The following is a 16,466-nucleotide window of genomic DNA, read 5'->3' as shown; positions in this document are numbered from 1 at the left end:
CGCCTGAACTATTTGCTAACATTGTTCTCTCTTGTTTCCCCCATTGTTGCTCTAACGGAAACCTGGCCGTGCAGTGACATCTTGTCGTCTGACCTGTTTCCGCCTATCTACGCTGTATCGCACAGTGACAGAGTCTTATCTGGATCCAAACAAAAAGGTGGCGGTGTCCTAACGTGGCAGCTGCCTTAATTGTGTAAGAGGCCTCGACCTAGAGACTGTAGACGAATAGGTCTGGCTATAGAGATAAGCCTGGCGCGTCGTCAAAAAATATCAATTGGAGCTTTTTATTTGCCTCCGCACTTCGATCATGTCATGCTTGATGAGGTCATCACATCTAGTGAACATGTTGTGACCACGCATTCAGAGCACCGACTACTCATTCTTGATGACTTTAACACACCTGGTATCCAGTGGAGCGAGTACACCTATTCCCACTACAATAACTTAGTAGCGATCAAATGCTGGACGGTGTTATGTTTCGTAGTTTTTAACTACCTCCAACAATATAGTTTAACTGAGAACTGTCGCGTCAATGTCTTTATACGCGTACTTGTCAAATGTACAGAATGGAAAAGTGTCGCACTTCGACATTTCCTTTGTACGTCCTGATAACTTTCAACTTCCGCTTAAGATATATGCGTCCTTGTCGGACTAACACCATAACGGTTCAGATGCGGTCAACGCATTCCCCCGCTTTGCTTTCAAATCTGGTGACTATGTTGGCCTTTTCGACTTTTTCTCTACAGTTGATTGGCCTCTCGTGACTAGTATATGCGATGTCGACGAATAGGCCCACCAGTTTACCGAGATCGTTCTGAATGTTGTGTGTGTATGACTACATTCCTCAGGGCAATAAACGATGCAAATTTCCCTATTGGTTCTCTGCACAACTTAGAACTTCTCTAAAGCGTAAAGAGCGTGCAAACTGAAAAGCCAAAAGTCTCGAGCCTAACGAATGGATTCAAGAATTCCGCTTCGTGCGCCTCCTCTATGATCTCCTGCATAAGTCGGGATCACGAGTATCACACCGAGTATTTGGAGCAGAGCACCTCTAACCGGTCTGTGGAATTTTGGAGACTTTCGTATTCGCTCCAACCAACGTGGAGATCGTATCCGTCTGCTCGATTTCTGTGGGGGACAAGTACAAAAACAGTCGCTGCTTCTTTCGCTGTTCATTTTCCCTCTATATGTAAACCGCCACCTGACAGCACTCTCCACCAGCCGCGCTCTTCTGTTGGAATTTCCAGCTCGGTACTCTGATCAGAATCTCGTCAGCGAATGCCGCAGGCGTGTCAGACCGTCTTTGTCTTGTGGCCTAGGTGGCATCCCGGAAGCCATTGTATCTGTATCATTGTATCTATGCTGACATTTTTTTAACTGTCTGAATAATTCAACTTTTCCGCATGCTTGGAAAATCGCTCGCGTTTTTCCTGTACTTTAATCCGGCCTCAAAACATATCTCGCAAATTATAGGCAGATTCCTTTTCTCTCTGCGATTTCGAGAATTTTAGGGTTAAGCTATTCGCAGTGCATTGTTGTTCAGTGTAAAAAATGTTTTTGTTCCAAATTAGCATGGATTTCTTTCTGCACCGCTCAACGACTACCAACCTAGTCAGCTTTACGATGCAGCTTTCCACGCTCATCACGCAAAAGGCGCAAGGTTACGCTGTGTACTGCGACCTCAGAAAAGCCTTTGACGGAGTCAGTCATCCCCTACTGCTCAAAAAGCTTGGGCACTACGCTGTTGAAGCTGTTAACTGTAGCTCTACTACTCACCTATCTCCTCAATAGATACTGCTTCGTGAGCGTGAGTGATTCTTCTTCTTTTGTCTGTACGGTATCTAGTGGTGGTGCTCCAAGGTTCCGTGTTAGGTCCGCTTCTCTTCTTAAATTTCATCAACGACGTTTCCTCAGCAAGCCATCATTTCTTCGTTTCGCTGAGGACATCAAAATATTTACGGAGATACACAGTACTGAGGCCTGCCGCGTTCTGCAGTCCGACATATCTTCCTCCACTGAATGGTTCCAGGTAAACGGACTCACATTATTACAGCCAAGCTATATATGGCTAGCCTATTTGTCCGTCTGTCTGTCGCCTGTACGCCGAAAACTCCTCCGGCGCAACCCCATGCGCATGCACGACAAAAAAGAAGAGAGGCGCACGATTGGCTGCGCCAGTCGAGACATCGTTTCTCTCCGTCGCAGCCGAGCGCGCGCGCAGCAGTTTCTCTCCGGCTCCGAAATGGGTAGGCCATGCGTCATACGTACTCCTGAGGAGCAGGCAGCTTTCAATCAGCAACTCCATGAGCAGAACCGGAAATGAGCTCGTCTACGCCGTACCGATGGAGCAGCCGGGGCACAAGAACAGGCTCGTGCAGGCGAGCGCAAGCAGCAACTGCGTACCGAGGATCCGGCAGCCTACCAAGTCGTCGTTTAATGAACCGTCGGGATTAACCCACTAATAAGACTAATAAACACAGGAGCTGCACCTTTCAGCTTCGTATGGTTAACCATCTGTACGGAGTGCTTGGGCGGTGATCTTGTTTTTAATCAAAGACCAGTTTTATCATATGCGCATAAAACTCCATAATATTGTCTTCATCTTATTCTGTTGATCGCACAATGTTGACCAGGGTTATCGAAACAAGCAACCTCGGTATGCTTTTTGATTGTACGGTGTATGGTTTCGAGCGCTCGCAATAGTTGTGCAACGCCGTTGCGTTGAGTTTTCGAGAACTTCACATCCCTCGCCTCCCTGCCGCCACGTGGTGGCAGCGGGTCACGAAACACTGTCACCTACCTGTCATTCCGCCCACGGTGAGGTCAACGGGCTTCTCCCATTGTCTGACTTATTGGCGGGATTCAGGCCCTTGCGTGCATTCTGGGTGCGCAGGCGCAACGCAAGGCGGGACCTGGGGAGATCAGATCCAGGCGTCGCAAGGTAAGTGTTCCTCTCGGCCGACGGCGGGCCCTTTCTCCGCCGCCGGCCGAAGGTTAGTCGGCTTGTCGGGGTCCCGGCCTCGGCGGGCGCGCGCACTCGTTCCGTCGTCTCGATGTCCTGAGACAGCGCCGTCCGATCGTGCCCCCATCTGTTCCTCCGGTTGTTTCTCTTTTCTCTGCTGTGGCGATGGCAGGCGCTGGCCGAAGAATAGGCGGCCTCTCTACAGACTGGGTTCTTTGCTCTTCGTTCTTCTTTTGTTGCGGTGCGCCGTTAGCGGCTAGTGGCGATCATGTGGCTGTTTAGTATAGTAATTACACTCCAATTCGGTTATGTTGTTAAACTTGTGCTGTATCTGAGCCCAGCCTAAGAAATGTCATGTTCTTTCCGGAGAGCTTCGCCTAAAGCATCCCTTGCCGTGTGCGCGGGCTCGCCTACAGCTGGGACCGGCTGTACGCGCGTGTTGCGGCGCATCGGCGCACGGGGCGGCCGGTGCGGGCGCGGCGCCCTGTGTGCATCAAGGCTCGTAGGGTTCGAACCCGCGGTGGTCCTTCGGCGCGCGCCATCGCAGCGTGCGCGCGGTGAGCGGGGTGTGAGGACACAACGTTAAGCTTCTCCGCCCATTCTAAGTGCGTTGCATCACGAGACCTGAGCGCGCTCGGTTGCGTCTGCACACTTACAAGAGATTTCCGTACCTCACTTCTACCCCACTCCCCTTCCCCAAATTGTTTACATCCATCTGTCTCCCATCACTTGAATATGCATCAGTGGTGTGGAATGGCGCACGCAATTCAAGCAGCATTTCAATTGAGCGTGTGCAGAAGAAGTTCATAAGTATATATAAACATCGTTTTCTGACCTCGTGCATCAACAACGTTTCAAGTCTGGATAATCATCCTACACTTCCGTCACTTAGCTGCAGACGTAGTCGTACCGACGTCTTTTATTTTTCTAAACAAAATTATTCGTGGAATTATTCCATGTTCGGGTCTACTAGCTTCTGTTTCACTGCGCGTTCCGCAGAGTAATACCAGGGAACATCCATGGCCCCTTCCACGTTCCTGCCTCTTTCAGCAAACACTCGCCTGTCCACAGAATGCAGTCTATATAACTCACTTTCGATCTGCATCTTAATATCTTTCAAAACGCGTTGTCTTCTTTCTGTTCCAAGCGTCGCGTTTTCTCTTGAGCCTAATTCTCTCTACAGCTGCACTCCCCCCCACCCTCCATCTCCTGTCTTCCCTCATAGTTTCTCTTTACTTCCGTACATGTTGGTTACATGCCCGTACATTGCGTGTTGTAGTGTTGTTCGTTATGTAGTTGTTTATCTAGTTCTTTTTCGTTTTTTTTTTCTATTTATTTATCGCATAACTTTTAGTCGTAGTTCTACATTTTTTTTTTATTTTTGTGTTTTCGTTTTTCTGTACACCTACACCCAGACCTCAGTGTTCTTACTGGGCACATTGATTGATTGATTGATTGATTGATTGATTGATTGATTGATTGATTGATTGATTGATTGATTGATTGATTGATTGATTGATTGATTGATTTCAAACAGACGTTTCCCGGCATAGCGGTATCTTCCTTAACGCGCGAGATACTTTCTCATTTTATCCCTGTGAAGGTTCATTCGACAACTCCTCCTGTATAACGTGTTGGCGTAGGATATTGGTTACAGCAAAACAGCTGAGTCTGCGACTGTACGCGTCCCGCAGGATAACTCTCACGCGCGTCTGGCGGACGACTAACTGGATCACAGGACGCCGTATCCACTGCAGTCATTATGACGTAGCAGGAACGCGAAAGGTCCAGATGACTGGGCGCCCTGGTATTCTGACCGTTGTTGTTAACTCTGTCCAAGCCGGCTTTCGTCGCCTTCGTCCCGACCTATAGCGTCGCGGGCGACACCTCCTTGTTCAGCTTACTTTGCTAAATTATCATTAGCGACTCGGGAGTTTCGCGCGCTGCATAAAGTACTGCCAACGCCTCCCATTTGTACGAGAGCTGTACGTGCGCTGCATGTATCTAACACCTCCTACCTAACATATAACGGGCACACACTTTGTAGATGTCAGTGTATCTCGGAGGCTATAAATAGCAAATAGTGCATCGCATATCTCAGAGGCAGCGTCGGGCACGCTCCACGCCATTGATAAAGTGTCGCTGGGACGATAACTCAGCTGTTCGGCCCGAGGGCGGGCTCCGGCTCGCGCCACGTGCTCCCGGGCCTAGTCTGTGCATAATTTGTCTCTCTGGGCCCACGGTTACCCTAGCAAACGGTCCGAGTTGAAACGAGGGTATGCGTATAACACGCCCGCCAATTATTGGAACGTTCGAAAATTCTTCAAATACTATTCCAGCCCTGAAGATAACTGGGTCGTTCCATTGTCTTTCATCGCGGGTGTTTATCGCTACGTCGTTAGGATGCAGTGGTCTGTCGCTTTAAAGATACGCTTCCTATAAAATACGCAGTGCATGAAGTATATCGGTGTTCTATGCGTGATTTCACTCATCAGTCTTTCTTGCGTAAAGGGCCTAGCTATTTTTTTTTAATTTAGTATGCCTGTGTGTGCAGAGAACGATAAAGGTTTGGGTGGTGCCGCTTACTCCTTTTCGCTTAAGCATACAGGAAATAGCAAGCACAGGCCCACAGTAAAAGAACATTGAGAAATGCTAAAGGTAGAAAGGTGCCTAAATGTCGTAACGCGGCTGCGCTAAGTGCAAGCACCGCGTTGAATATCTGTCAAAGCATTTTCATCGCACGTTTTGGAGACGGGCATCTCGAATCATGTACGTGCTTCGTTCTAGTAAATATTCATTCAAGCAACGCACGAGAAACAATAAAGAGAAACGAGACAAGGTGACCGTTGTCTGCCAAGCAACAGTTCATTCGAAAATAACGTGAAATATGTACTTATAACGACGCAGATGACATTAAAAAAAAGAAAGACGGAAAAATTGCTTGAGTTCTATCATTGCTGGAACACGAAAATCACAATGATGCGATAGCAATGTAAAAAAAAAAAAAAAGCTATCCAGGATAGAAAACTCGTCTTTTGTCCGTGCCACTGAAGCTGGACTTAAGCATGCGTTTTCATGTTTAAAAATCTGAAACGGCTCGGCGATTCCACGCTTGTGCTGGTGTGTGTGCCTTGCGATTATGAGATCGCGGAGGCGTTTTGATTGTTAAACATGACAACGCATCCGGGGGAGGGGTAGGGTGCATGCTTGAGCGTAGCTTCAGTAGCACCGACAAAAGAAATTTCTTTTCCGCATTATTCTTGATGTTGCCGCATTCTTGTGGCCTGCACTTTCCAGCAAATATGTAACCGTATCGATATTTGGGTTTTAATTATATTTTCTCTGCCTTGTTCATAGTACGCATTTCACGTTATCTTTCCGATGAACAGTCAGTTGACAGACATCACTCACCTTGTCTTACTTTTCTTTATCTTTCTTTGTTTCTTGTGCGCAGGATACGTCTGCACCCGGTTTGTAATTGTTTTACAGATCGTTCTTTGAACACTGAATGGCACTAATTCCGTGGTTACTAAACTTACGAACGGTTATGAATTTAAAAAAGTGCAGTTAGTGAACTTCAGTGATTGTCGCACAATCCCTGACGTGCAATGGTCACTTGCCCGCTGCTGCTCTGCCCGGCCACACTGCCTCCCAGAGCAGTCATTCTACAGGCGACGATGGAAGTAGAGAGCATGGAGGCAGAGATGTCTTTTCGTTCTCCTAAAAGCATTGCTTACGCGTAAGAGCCTTTGAGTCTGGGAAGACTAAAACAGCTAACAGCACCATGGCGGCTACGAAGGACGCTGAAAAGTGGTGCATACCACAGTCGCAGGAGTGGAGGCTGAGACTTGCGAAAAGTCTTTCCCGCTTGCCCCATAAGTCGCGCTATACGCCCAATTATGAGTACGCCTGGTACACATCCGGGAGCAAGGAAAGAAGAAAGTGCAGATATATAGAAGGTGGAAGACTAGCAATGGCCGTTAGAGGCTCTCGTGGTAGAACAACGAACGAGAAGACGTCATAAAGAGCGTCTGGCCGGCTAGACAAATATTTTCTTGTCCTCTACGCGGTACCACAGCTCCGAACAACGAAACCACCCTAACAGGCTATACAAGCACCGTAGTAACCAAACAGTTTTTCCAAGTACTTCAGTCGATGTGCAGAAGATCGTCTCCGTGTGAAGAGGCGATCGATCTTTTGGCCTGACTAAGCTAGTGATCTCAACTTTCTGATCAATCAACTAATGCTTTAGTGATGGATATTATTTTTTGTCCAGTAAGTCTTTCGGAAGTCACGTGGGCCAAATCATACAGGCCGTATGGCTTGGGGAAATGTCTCACCTTAAGTGACCGGGCAGGACATTGAGTGCATGTTGATAAGTTCATATACTGCCAGCACTGTGGCGTAGAATGTGCTACTTAAAACTACAATCATAACGTGCTGTAGCGAAGACGGACAACAGGGTGCGGTTACGGTGTAAGCACAACTTTCTTCCACAGCGTCGATTACAATTACGCGGCGTCGGTAGGCTTTAAAAAACAGCAAACGACTGCAATCAATGTAGTTTTGGCTTCTTTAAATATGTTATTCGCGCTAAGCAATGTCACTCCATAATAAAAAGGGTCGTTGTAGTTACTAACTAGTCATAACATTCACTACCTTTTATATAATTGTTCTTGGTAACGGTAGAGTTCGAAACATTAGTGACTAAACAAGGTAATCACTGTTGCTAATGGGTTTCAGCTACAAATTCAACATGCAATTAGCCCCACTGGATACGATGTTTCTGGCCTAAAACGCGTTTTATCGGACCTACTCTGGAATATGCTGCAGTGGGTCCGGTAAATACGTTATAGGCTAGAAACATTGCACCCAGTGGTGCTGTCAGTTAGCACCGCCAGTTAACCAATCAGTTGATCATTGAGTGGGTCGCGACTAACACTCTTATTTAATGCATAAGCGCACAGATCGAACAGCCTTTGCAAACGAAAAAGACGTCTCGTTCGTGCAAAACTTGCGACTGAACGAGTCTTGTGCGCAAATCGACTTGCAGGTGGGAGAGAAACGCACGGAGATGCGGAGTCTGCAACGCTTTCAATGCACCACTGTGCCTAGTGCAACCTGAAGAGTGAGCAAACGCGCGTATGTAGGTGTAACACAACCTGCCGGTACAACGCAGCATTATTTCGTTGCACTCGCCTCAAGCGGCGTGCCTTGCGAAGACACGCATGGGCAAAGTGTTTTTGGACGAGTGGTTTGCTCTCGACTCTTTTTCCTCCATGTCAGTTCAGAATATGGGTATACTTTTCCCTCCTCGTGCGAAGAGAAAGAAAAAGAAAACAACGTATAAGGTACAATAAAGCTCCAAATGGCAAACGAGATGACGCGGCAGTATAATTAACGTGGCGGGCATCAAAGTGCGTATCCGCTCTATTCAAGTAAGGTCGGCGGAAATCCGCAAAGCGGGGGAACTTTCATGTGTCACTTTGTGAATTTCTACAGAATTTATTTGAAATTTTCGCTTACATCAAGCTTCCAGCGCTTCGAGTAGTCGGTTAGTTTGCCTCATACTGCCATCTTCGATTCCTCTGGTTGGCTCAGCGTAGCTCAGCTGAGATAGCCACTGCGTCGGAAGGAGCCACGGTCCCGAGCTATCCCTAGACCAAGACCGATTCGTCTTCAGCTGCGAAGCTTGCTTCCGAGCTTGGTCCTTTTGTAAAAACCCGCTTCAGTCAGGTGGATGTCAGTTTTTCCTTGCGTGAATGTCCGCTTTACAAGAGGCAAAATGGACAGGAAATGAAAGCCTGTACTTTATTTTTCAACTGGTTTGAAAGCAGCAGCCAAAAAAGAAAGCTATAAAACGCAGCCGAAAAAGCACCCTACCCCTTTCAGCTATACATCACTTGACACAGCATAGCTACCGCACCGTCACTTCGAGGGAAAGAAAAGAAGAGAGAGAGAGAGAGAGAAATTACACAGATCTTGTAAACACGAGAACTTGCAGGCAATGGGAGATAACGCAGCGCACCAAACAAAGATAAATTGCAGAATTCACAATATCGCACGATCTCGCATAGTAGACGGATGAAATACGCTATAGGACTAATAAAAATCGGGCTCTCTGTTTCCTTTCCTCTCGTCAACTATACAATGTGGTATTATTAAATTCTGGGCTGCTAGGTGCCAAAATCACGACCTGATTATGATGCATGTCATAGTGGAGAACTCCAGAGTAATTTTGAGCACCTGGTGTTCTTTAAATAAATTTAAGTGCACGAGCGTTTTTTTTTTCGTTTCGCCCCAGTCGAACGATATTCAGAGCATAACAAACATATGCAGCACAAAAAGTTCGCGAAGCCTGTGGAACAAACAAGATCGCACTTCAGCGATACGAGTCAGAAAAATAAAGTTATGTCCGTGTCAAATGGTGATGGCCATTGCCAGCGTCGTTACTGGCACGGAAGAGAAAATTGCGAAGGCGCAGCGCTCACCGCTGACGTGTAGTTGGAATTCAAAATAGGCAATGACAAATTCTTTTTTTATCAACGTTTCTGGGTTACAACTTCTTCTAAAACAGTACACTCTCCCAAGTTTCAATCATATATAGTTTCATGGGTTAATGAACATGTTCGTCTAAGCACTCTAGTATTCATTCAAGAAACTGATCATTTTGCCCGTTACTGTAATAAAATATCCGTAGAATTCAAGTACATATAATTTCATGCACCCTGGTTATTTAAATGTTTCGAAGTGTGTTCGGTGTGTTTGCTTGCGCAGGGCGTTATCAACAACACGTAGTATTTGTTCCTGCAACTCGCTTTCTTTAAATTCGTATTATTTGTATAGTGTCTCACACAATATGACAGTAGTTAATATGTGATACAAATAACGCGTTATGTATCGCCATTTAAACTGAAGTTTCAGGACATCTTCATTTACGATTTAATTGACCGGGTATGACAACTTCCGGAGAACAGTACATGGTTCATTCCATTGTAGTACCGAAGAAAACTATACGCCTAGAAATTTGATCTTGTCACCAATTCCAGTAGGTGTTTCATTTTATGGGATGATGATGCAACGGAAACAGTAGTAGCTTTCGAGAGAAAATCAGGAGTTTTCATTTTAGCAGATTTTGTTACACAATGCACTGAGCTGAAGAACTAATACGCAGGTGATACGTAAATATTTCATACGAATTAACAGGTAATAGTTTAACGTTGCAGTCTGCTCTAAACAAACACGGACAAACTGCAAATAGACTTAAAACCAAATAAATTAAGAAAGGCACATGCATCGAATCGGACAGGGCGACCCGTCGTCATTGCTGTCATTGTTTTATTGCGAACAGCACTCGCGGCATCGTCAGACCAGTTTTCTTTCGTGGGCCGATCCCGAAGGCGGTGAAGTCTTAAAAATGGCGTTCACGGCGCCCGAAAATAAACTTGGTCGTGCCGTTTCAACAAGACTGCCTTTCCTAACGAACGCCAGAAGGGAGTCGTACGTGGACAGCGCGTGCTCAGCAGCCACGTGAATCGTGCTCTTGTAGTCCTCGATCCACGATGCATCGACGTGTTTGGTTCGACCCGCTGCGCATGCCGGAGAGCCTGAAATTAGGTGTCAGGCCGTTGGGTGGCATGCCGCTTGCGCATCAGGTAGTCGGAAGACTCTTTTTTACTTCCTTTGCTGTCCCTTTGGAGATTTTTTTGCAATGCATATGCACTTGATTCTTATTCGGTTTCCTTTAAGAAATACAAAAACAAAAGGAATGCCATAGTCGCACAGCGACGTATCGTCGTCTTCCTCTCCCGTACTATAACATTTTAGAGCGGCTGATTCTTCTTCGTCTTCTCTGACGCAGACAGAAACTGCGGCGATTCTTAAGTTGAAAACTTATATCAAGCAGTGATCTCTGTTCAAACACACATACTTTATTCAGCACAAAAAGAAAAAGTCGAGGAGGTTTGATACGTGCGATATCTTCAGAAGGTAAGACGAAGACGAAGTTTGTTGGTGGGAGCCGCCAGGGGGCACCGAACCAGTGACCGGGCCTTGCACGTTCGAAAGGCACGTAGGCGCGCGCTCACGCGGCAGCATCGGAGCGAACGCCGACGTGATCGCCGAGCTGCCCGTCGTAGTGCGTGCCTGCGAGAGACGCCTGAGCCGGGCTTCTCCATGCCGCTGATGGCTCGCGATCGGCAAGCAGAAAAGGGCCAGGCAAGCACCGACGACGCAGCCACGCGTCACGACCAGGCTCTCGATCCGCGAGCAGAACAGGGGAGGAGCGATGACGCCGACGGGCGTCAAGACCAGGAAGCCGTGGAGAACGCAGCGGACCACGGCGGTCCCGCTGAATCGGTGCACACCGAGGAGTCAGGGTCGGTCACACAGGCCGAGGGCTCCGCTGCGGACACCGACGGTTCTGCTCAGGCAAGTAGCTCGAGGCGGGCCGCGCGCGCACTCTGTATCGGCGTTCTGACATCCGCTTGTTTTAGGAGGCCAACCTCGGGCGGAGGGTGATTCGCAGGGCTTTTCAGAACGTCGTGGCGCCCAAGGAACAATCTCTTTTTTTTTTTTTCGTGGCAGAATTGCTTGGTTCGCCGTCGGTGTGCGCTCTTGCGGGAGGAATGACATCGGCGTCTGCCCGTGATTCTGAGTCCAGGATGCGGCCTGTTCGGCGAGTGATCAAATGAAACGGACTGGAGACGCCGGGACGTCAGAATGCGCCTTTAGTGAGGACAGCAGTACTTTCCAAAAGTAGTACTGAGACTACATGCATGATTTCGTTGCTCTACAGCGTGCTGGGAATAATGCGTGGGGCCGGCTGCTGAAGAAATTTATTTCCGCATTGGTTTTACGTGGGCACTGCGTGATAGTCATATGGACAGGTGGGCCAGTTGAACAAGTGAGCAAGACACTCTGAGGAAGATATTTAACACGCGCTACTTGTGCGATGCTTCCGTCGCCAGTTACGTCTATATAATGTGCATTAAGGTGTTTGGGTGACACTGGTACGCACCGTCAAGACATATGACGGATAAGAGCGGTGTCTGTGTCCGCTTTAACTTCGCTACAAATGAAACCACTGTGGTTGAAGAGCTAGAACTAACGCTGAAGCCTAGTGTTTCTGTTACGTTTCTCATTTAGCGCCCAGGTGGCTAGAATATATGGGCCGGTCTCGTTCAAGCGAGTACACGGCGAAGACGCGAGCATAAAACACCCAGATAGTCAAGGAGACGCCCACGCTGGACAAGATGGCTCGAGCCAGTACCGCCTTTAACTAGAGAGGCGTACGCACGGCTGCACGATGCGCTCCAAACGGAGCCGGCCAACGGGAACGCGATGCGGCGTCCCCGGTCGCTTGCGTAGCTTGCAGCCAGGCTGCGGAAGAGGCGTCAGAAGTACTGGTGCAAGAAAAACTGCAGAAACGCGACTAAAACAAACCAGGCGTCAGCGTACAGTGATTCCGCGCCGTGATCCTCCTCTAATGTAGCTGTGACAGCGCAGCGGTTGGGGAAAGAAACGCACGAGCACCTTGTGAAGCGACCGCCGGAACGCCATGCAGGCTGCGCGAGATCGCGAGCTGTCGGATTGCAGGAGCTGCGTTGAACATAAGCTTTCACCCGCACCTCAAGGCTGCAGCGAAGACTTACTATAGCGTTTGTAAAGCGAATCTTTCTTTGCCGGTTCCCCCTGGTTTGGCGTTCGTCGCCGTTTACTCGCCGGATATGTTTAGATATACATAGACAACTTCGTTCACTGGGTATGTGCTGGCTGCCGTCTGGCCGAGTAGACAACCCGGTTCACTTGGTATGTGGCCGAACAGACAACTTCGACACTGTGTATGTACAACTATATGCCACTCGGTGCGAGCCCATTCTTGTCCAGTCAAGCTGATTGTGTATTTGCCGCTCTGTCACCAGAGATATGAAGCCACACATGTATTTAGATATGTGTCGCACTTCTGTGTGCCCATGCACCGCTCAACATTCTTCCGTCGGCAAGCATATCGTACATCGCCTTCGTCATCATGACGCAGACAGCTACGCAGGCGACGAGGCTGTGCTCGTGTCCTCCGCTACTGCAGCTACCTCGCTAAACTCAAGCAAGATTCGCGTCATTTAGATTCCAACATTGCGTTGCATATGCGTGTTCTATATTTGCCTTCTCGCCTCGTATTTATTTTGACACTGCAGGCAGAACACGCTTTTGTATGCGCTGCAATACGAAAACGTTGAGCAATTATAAAATAACGAGAAAAAAAAACTTGCTGAATGCTGTAGTACGAAGCGTTGCGTGCTCAGAAACATGAACATGCATCTAAAATATTCGACATGACTTATATATTATCTTCTACTCAGAAGTGTGGCAAGCGCTCCTTATCCTACGTGGGAACTCCTCTCCTGTGGAAGTGTGTGAGAATTGACTGGCTCCATCCAAGGGCCTGCGAGGCTATCACTGTAAAATAATTTACACCCTTAAAAGTGAAAAAGGGTGTAAATGTGTTTATAACTCACACCCTTAGGGTGTCAGCTATGTAAATTACACCCTTAGGGTGTGAGTTATAGACACATTTATATACTTTTTCACTTTTACGGGTGTAAACTATTTTACAGTGTAGAGGAATGTTTGGTTCCTTTAGGCGTCTGTAGACTCGCCAGCGTAGCTTGGCCGCATGCTTGACCTGACGGCTGCGCGCTTCGGGCGCCGCGACAGGCCTCTTGGTTTCGCGCAAGTATACTTTAAACCGCGGTCTAGAATAGATGGCGTTCAGTGTTTCTCCACTTTTCGGTCTCGCGCTGCATAGCTTCCTTCCTGGCATCTTCACAGTTCAGCAGAGCGCGGAAGCGACAGAAGCGGGCTACCACAACCGGCAATTACTGCAGCAGTGCAGAGAAAAAGTGCGGTTTGTATAGAGTGCTTAATTGCTTGATCCAAACGCGCCGGTCAACGACCATTCTTGTAGAAAGAAGTTAGGAAGGTTGTGAAAAAACTGTTTCAGTTAACTGAATAGTCGATACCAATAGTAAAATAAGGAAGTAACGATTGCGAGGCCCCTAACAATATCCTATAGCAATAACCGCACACTATAGGGCTCGAGAGAGCGTTTCTGCTACAACTCCCCATGCTATACCATGCATGCATGCATGGAAACGGTGGGCGTCGCTATCTGACTGCGTGAAATGACTATAGAGACGAATTCGGCGGGCTCCCCCTTCCCCCGGCAGATGGTCGCCGATGCCATAGTGTCCGATTGCCATTTATCCCGCACTGTCGTGTTATTGCGGCACGACGACCCCGCTTTGTCCTCCAGCTTTGCGAAACTAGTGGCGTCTGTATGCAGTTCGCATCCAAGCTAACAGCGCTCCGTTGATATCTTTGCACACGTAGATCGCTTTCGGTGGGGTAGTTTCGTTTTCTCACATTTTTTTTCTCTCCCGGCTTCATCGCTAGCTTCTGGTGGGACGTGTATTCCCGTATTGTCATTTCCCTTTATTGTTATTTTTCGGCTCTCATTGCTCGTAGCATGCGCGGCTGTCGGTGCCGCATTACCCACACTCGATACGCTGGGAAACATTTCGCACGCGATCGAGCATGTGAAAGAAAAGTAGTTTTCCAGTGGGTTAATAGCAGCGTTCAGATATGCTCTAGAAGTGACGCACACAAGTTCACTAAAAAGCTTCATGAAGAAAGCGTACGATGTCCGTGCTCTGCATATGCGCATATTCTGTGTGGTGACCTTGCTGTAATATTTGTTAGGGAGGCGGAGCTTCAATAGAAATACAGGCGTCATGGCACAGAAGTGGTGCACCTTGTCCAGTAATTCCATGGGTTAGTTCACAAGCCTAAGCGCGCAGTCATCATGAGAGACCCTTTTCTTTGTGTGTGTCTTCTTGATCGTGTAGTCTGCTGATAGAAATGCGACTGTGCAATTACACTTCATGTAAAGGAAGTAAACAAAGCGATAATTTCGTGTAGCTCATGCAGCTGGCAGAACGCGTTAAGGACGTTCTGCAACACCTCTCGCCAGTTTTTTTGGTCGTTCAGGAATGGGGCAGCAGACATGAGCAACCACCCTTCTTTTTCATATTTTTCTTTATCAACCTGTTAACGCGCAGGATTGGCTGGCAGCAGCTCTTACGAACAGTTCTAGCTTAAGAACTTTTCTGTGAATACGGGCCCTGGGGCCCTATAATGTAAAACTATTCCAATACGCTTTTATTCCGCATCTATTTACGTCAAAGTTACGTAACCGCCGACGCAAGCATCGTGCGGGGACCCGCAGTGTTGCCTGAACAGCCCAATCCAACGCTCTCCTCGTTTATAGGAGCTCACTTTTGTTCACTTTCAGAACGAGTAACATTGAGCGGTTTTTCTTATGTAATTGACTGGCGAGGAGCACGCCCACGTGGAAAGGGTTTCGATGGGGCTGAGCGAGCGCACTGAAAATAGATAACAGGACGAAGAGGGACGTGCCGGCTTCTGCGATTGGTCCGCTTTCCCTTATTTAGCTCGCGGTGACTTGTATAATATCGCATTGGCGTGCAACGAACAGTTAAAAATGCCGCTGAAACTAATCCTCAGCAAAGAGTTGGCAGAGCGATGTCGTATACGTGCCGAAAGGGCTCGATAACGTTATACGGCCACGTAAAAAGTGCTCTTATACGCAAATAAACCCATACTCTCCTTCATGTGCGAGTAGCCAGTGCCTGAGAGATCGGCGGCAGCCATCTTTTATTCCTTTCAGAAGGGGGCAGTCTCCGGCTATCCAGACAAAAAATCCAGTTTTGTTCGGCATATTAATGCATCTTTAACGCGTACACTTCACTTTGACGCAATGAGTTTTCGCGGTTTTGTGACGTCGAGTGACAGACAGTTGAAGTGGGTGCAGCCTGAAATCTTTTGACCAATTGCAGAGGGTTAGTGGCGAAAATAATGGCGTCGAATCAGAAAATTATTTTGCTTTTGTTCGCTCGAATCATGCATAATCGGTGTGTACACGTCATGTCAGATTGGGAGCTATCGCGGTGTTCGTGACGTCTCATGACAGACAACAGACAGGCGAAGTGGGGGTGGGCCAAAAAAAAGCTTTTGGCCAATCTTGGAGAGCTTATTGCAGAATTGGAATAGAAAAGTTAGTAATAGCTTTGCGTTATAGGCATAGCGCCCCTGGGGCCGTATTCGCAAAGCCTCTCCTCTTTAAGTGTTTTTTGCCATTGGCGGGCAGCCTTCGCTAATGTGTCGTGCATCAAGACTAGCTGAAATAGACTCTTACGAACAATGCTGGCGTGAGAGCTGTTTGTGAATACCACGGGCGCTGATCCCGCGTAAGCATGTCACGAACGTAGGTGCATTGAGAAGCCGTCAAAAGCCGCCAGCCTTGCTTCGCATGAACGGAAAGCAAGTTGGCTTGTGTCAAGCGCCCGCTGCTGCACACCTCGCGCACACTGAGGGCTCCGTGTTCGACTCCTGCCAGAAAGCAGAGCGCTGCTCGCTCTACGCG

At 47.9% G+C, this 16,466-nt stretch overlaps 1 protein-coding gene across 3 annotated transcripts in view; it reads left to right on the top strand.

Moving 5' to 3' along the window:
- LOC142558001 (ubiquitin-conjugating enzyme E2Q-like protein 1) overlaps positions 1 to 16,466 on the top strand; it is a 197,915-nt gene that overhangs the window by 157,573 nt on the left and 23,876 nt on the right. The window contains exon 1 of one of the 3 annotated variants that reach the window (XM_075670174.1): positions 11,005 to 11,392. The exons of the other annotated variants lie outside the window; for them this stretch is intronic. Within the exon in view, the coding sequence (XP_075526289.1) occupies positions 11,138 to 11,392 (255 nt within the window). The 5' untranslated portion in view covers positions 11,005 to 11,137. Of the gene's footprint in view, positions 1 to 11,004; positions 11,393 to 16,466 lie in introns of those variants that run through there. 3 annotated transcript variants of the gene reach the window in all.

Source organism: Dermacentor variabilis, chromosome 1 (genome assembly GCF_050947875.1).
Source record: "Dermacentor variabilis isolate Ectoservices chromosome 1, ASM5094787v1, whole genome shotgun sequence".
In the NCBI taxonomy this organism is placed as follows: domain Eukaryota; kingdom Metazoa; phylum Arthropoda; class Arachnida; order Ixodida; family Ixodidae; genus Dermacentor; species Dermacentor variabilis.
The sequence above is the reverse complement of the archived record's forward strand: the minus strand, read 5'-3'. Positions and strand labels throughout refer to the sequence as shown.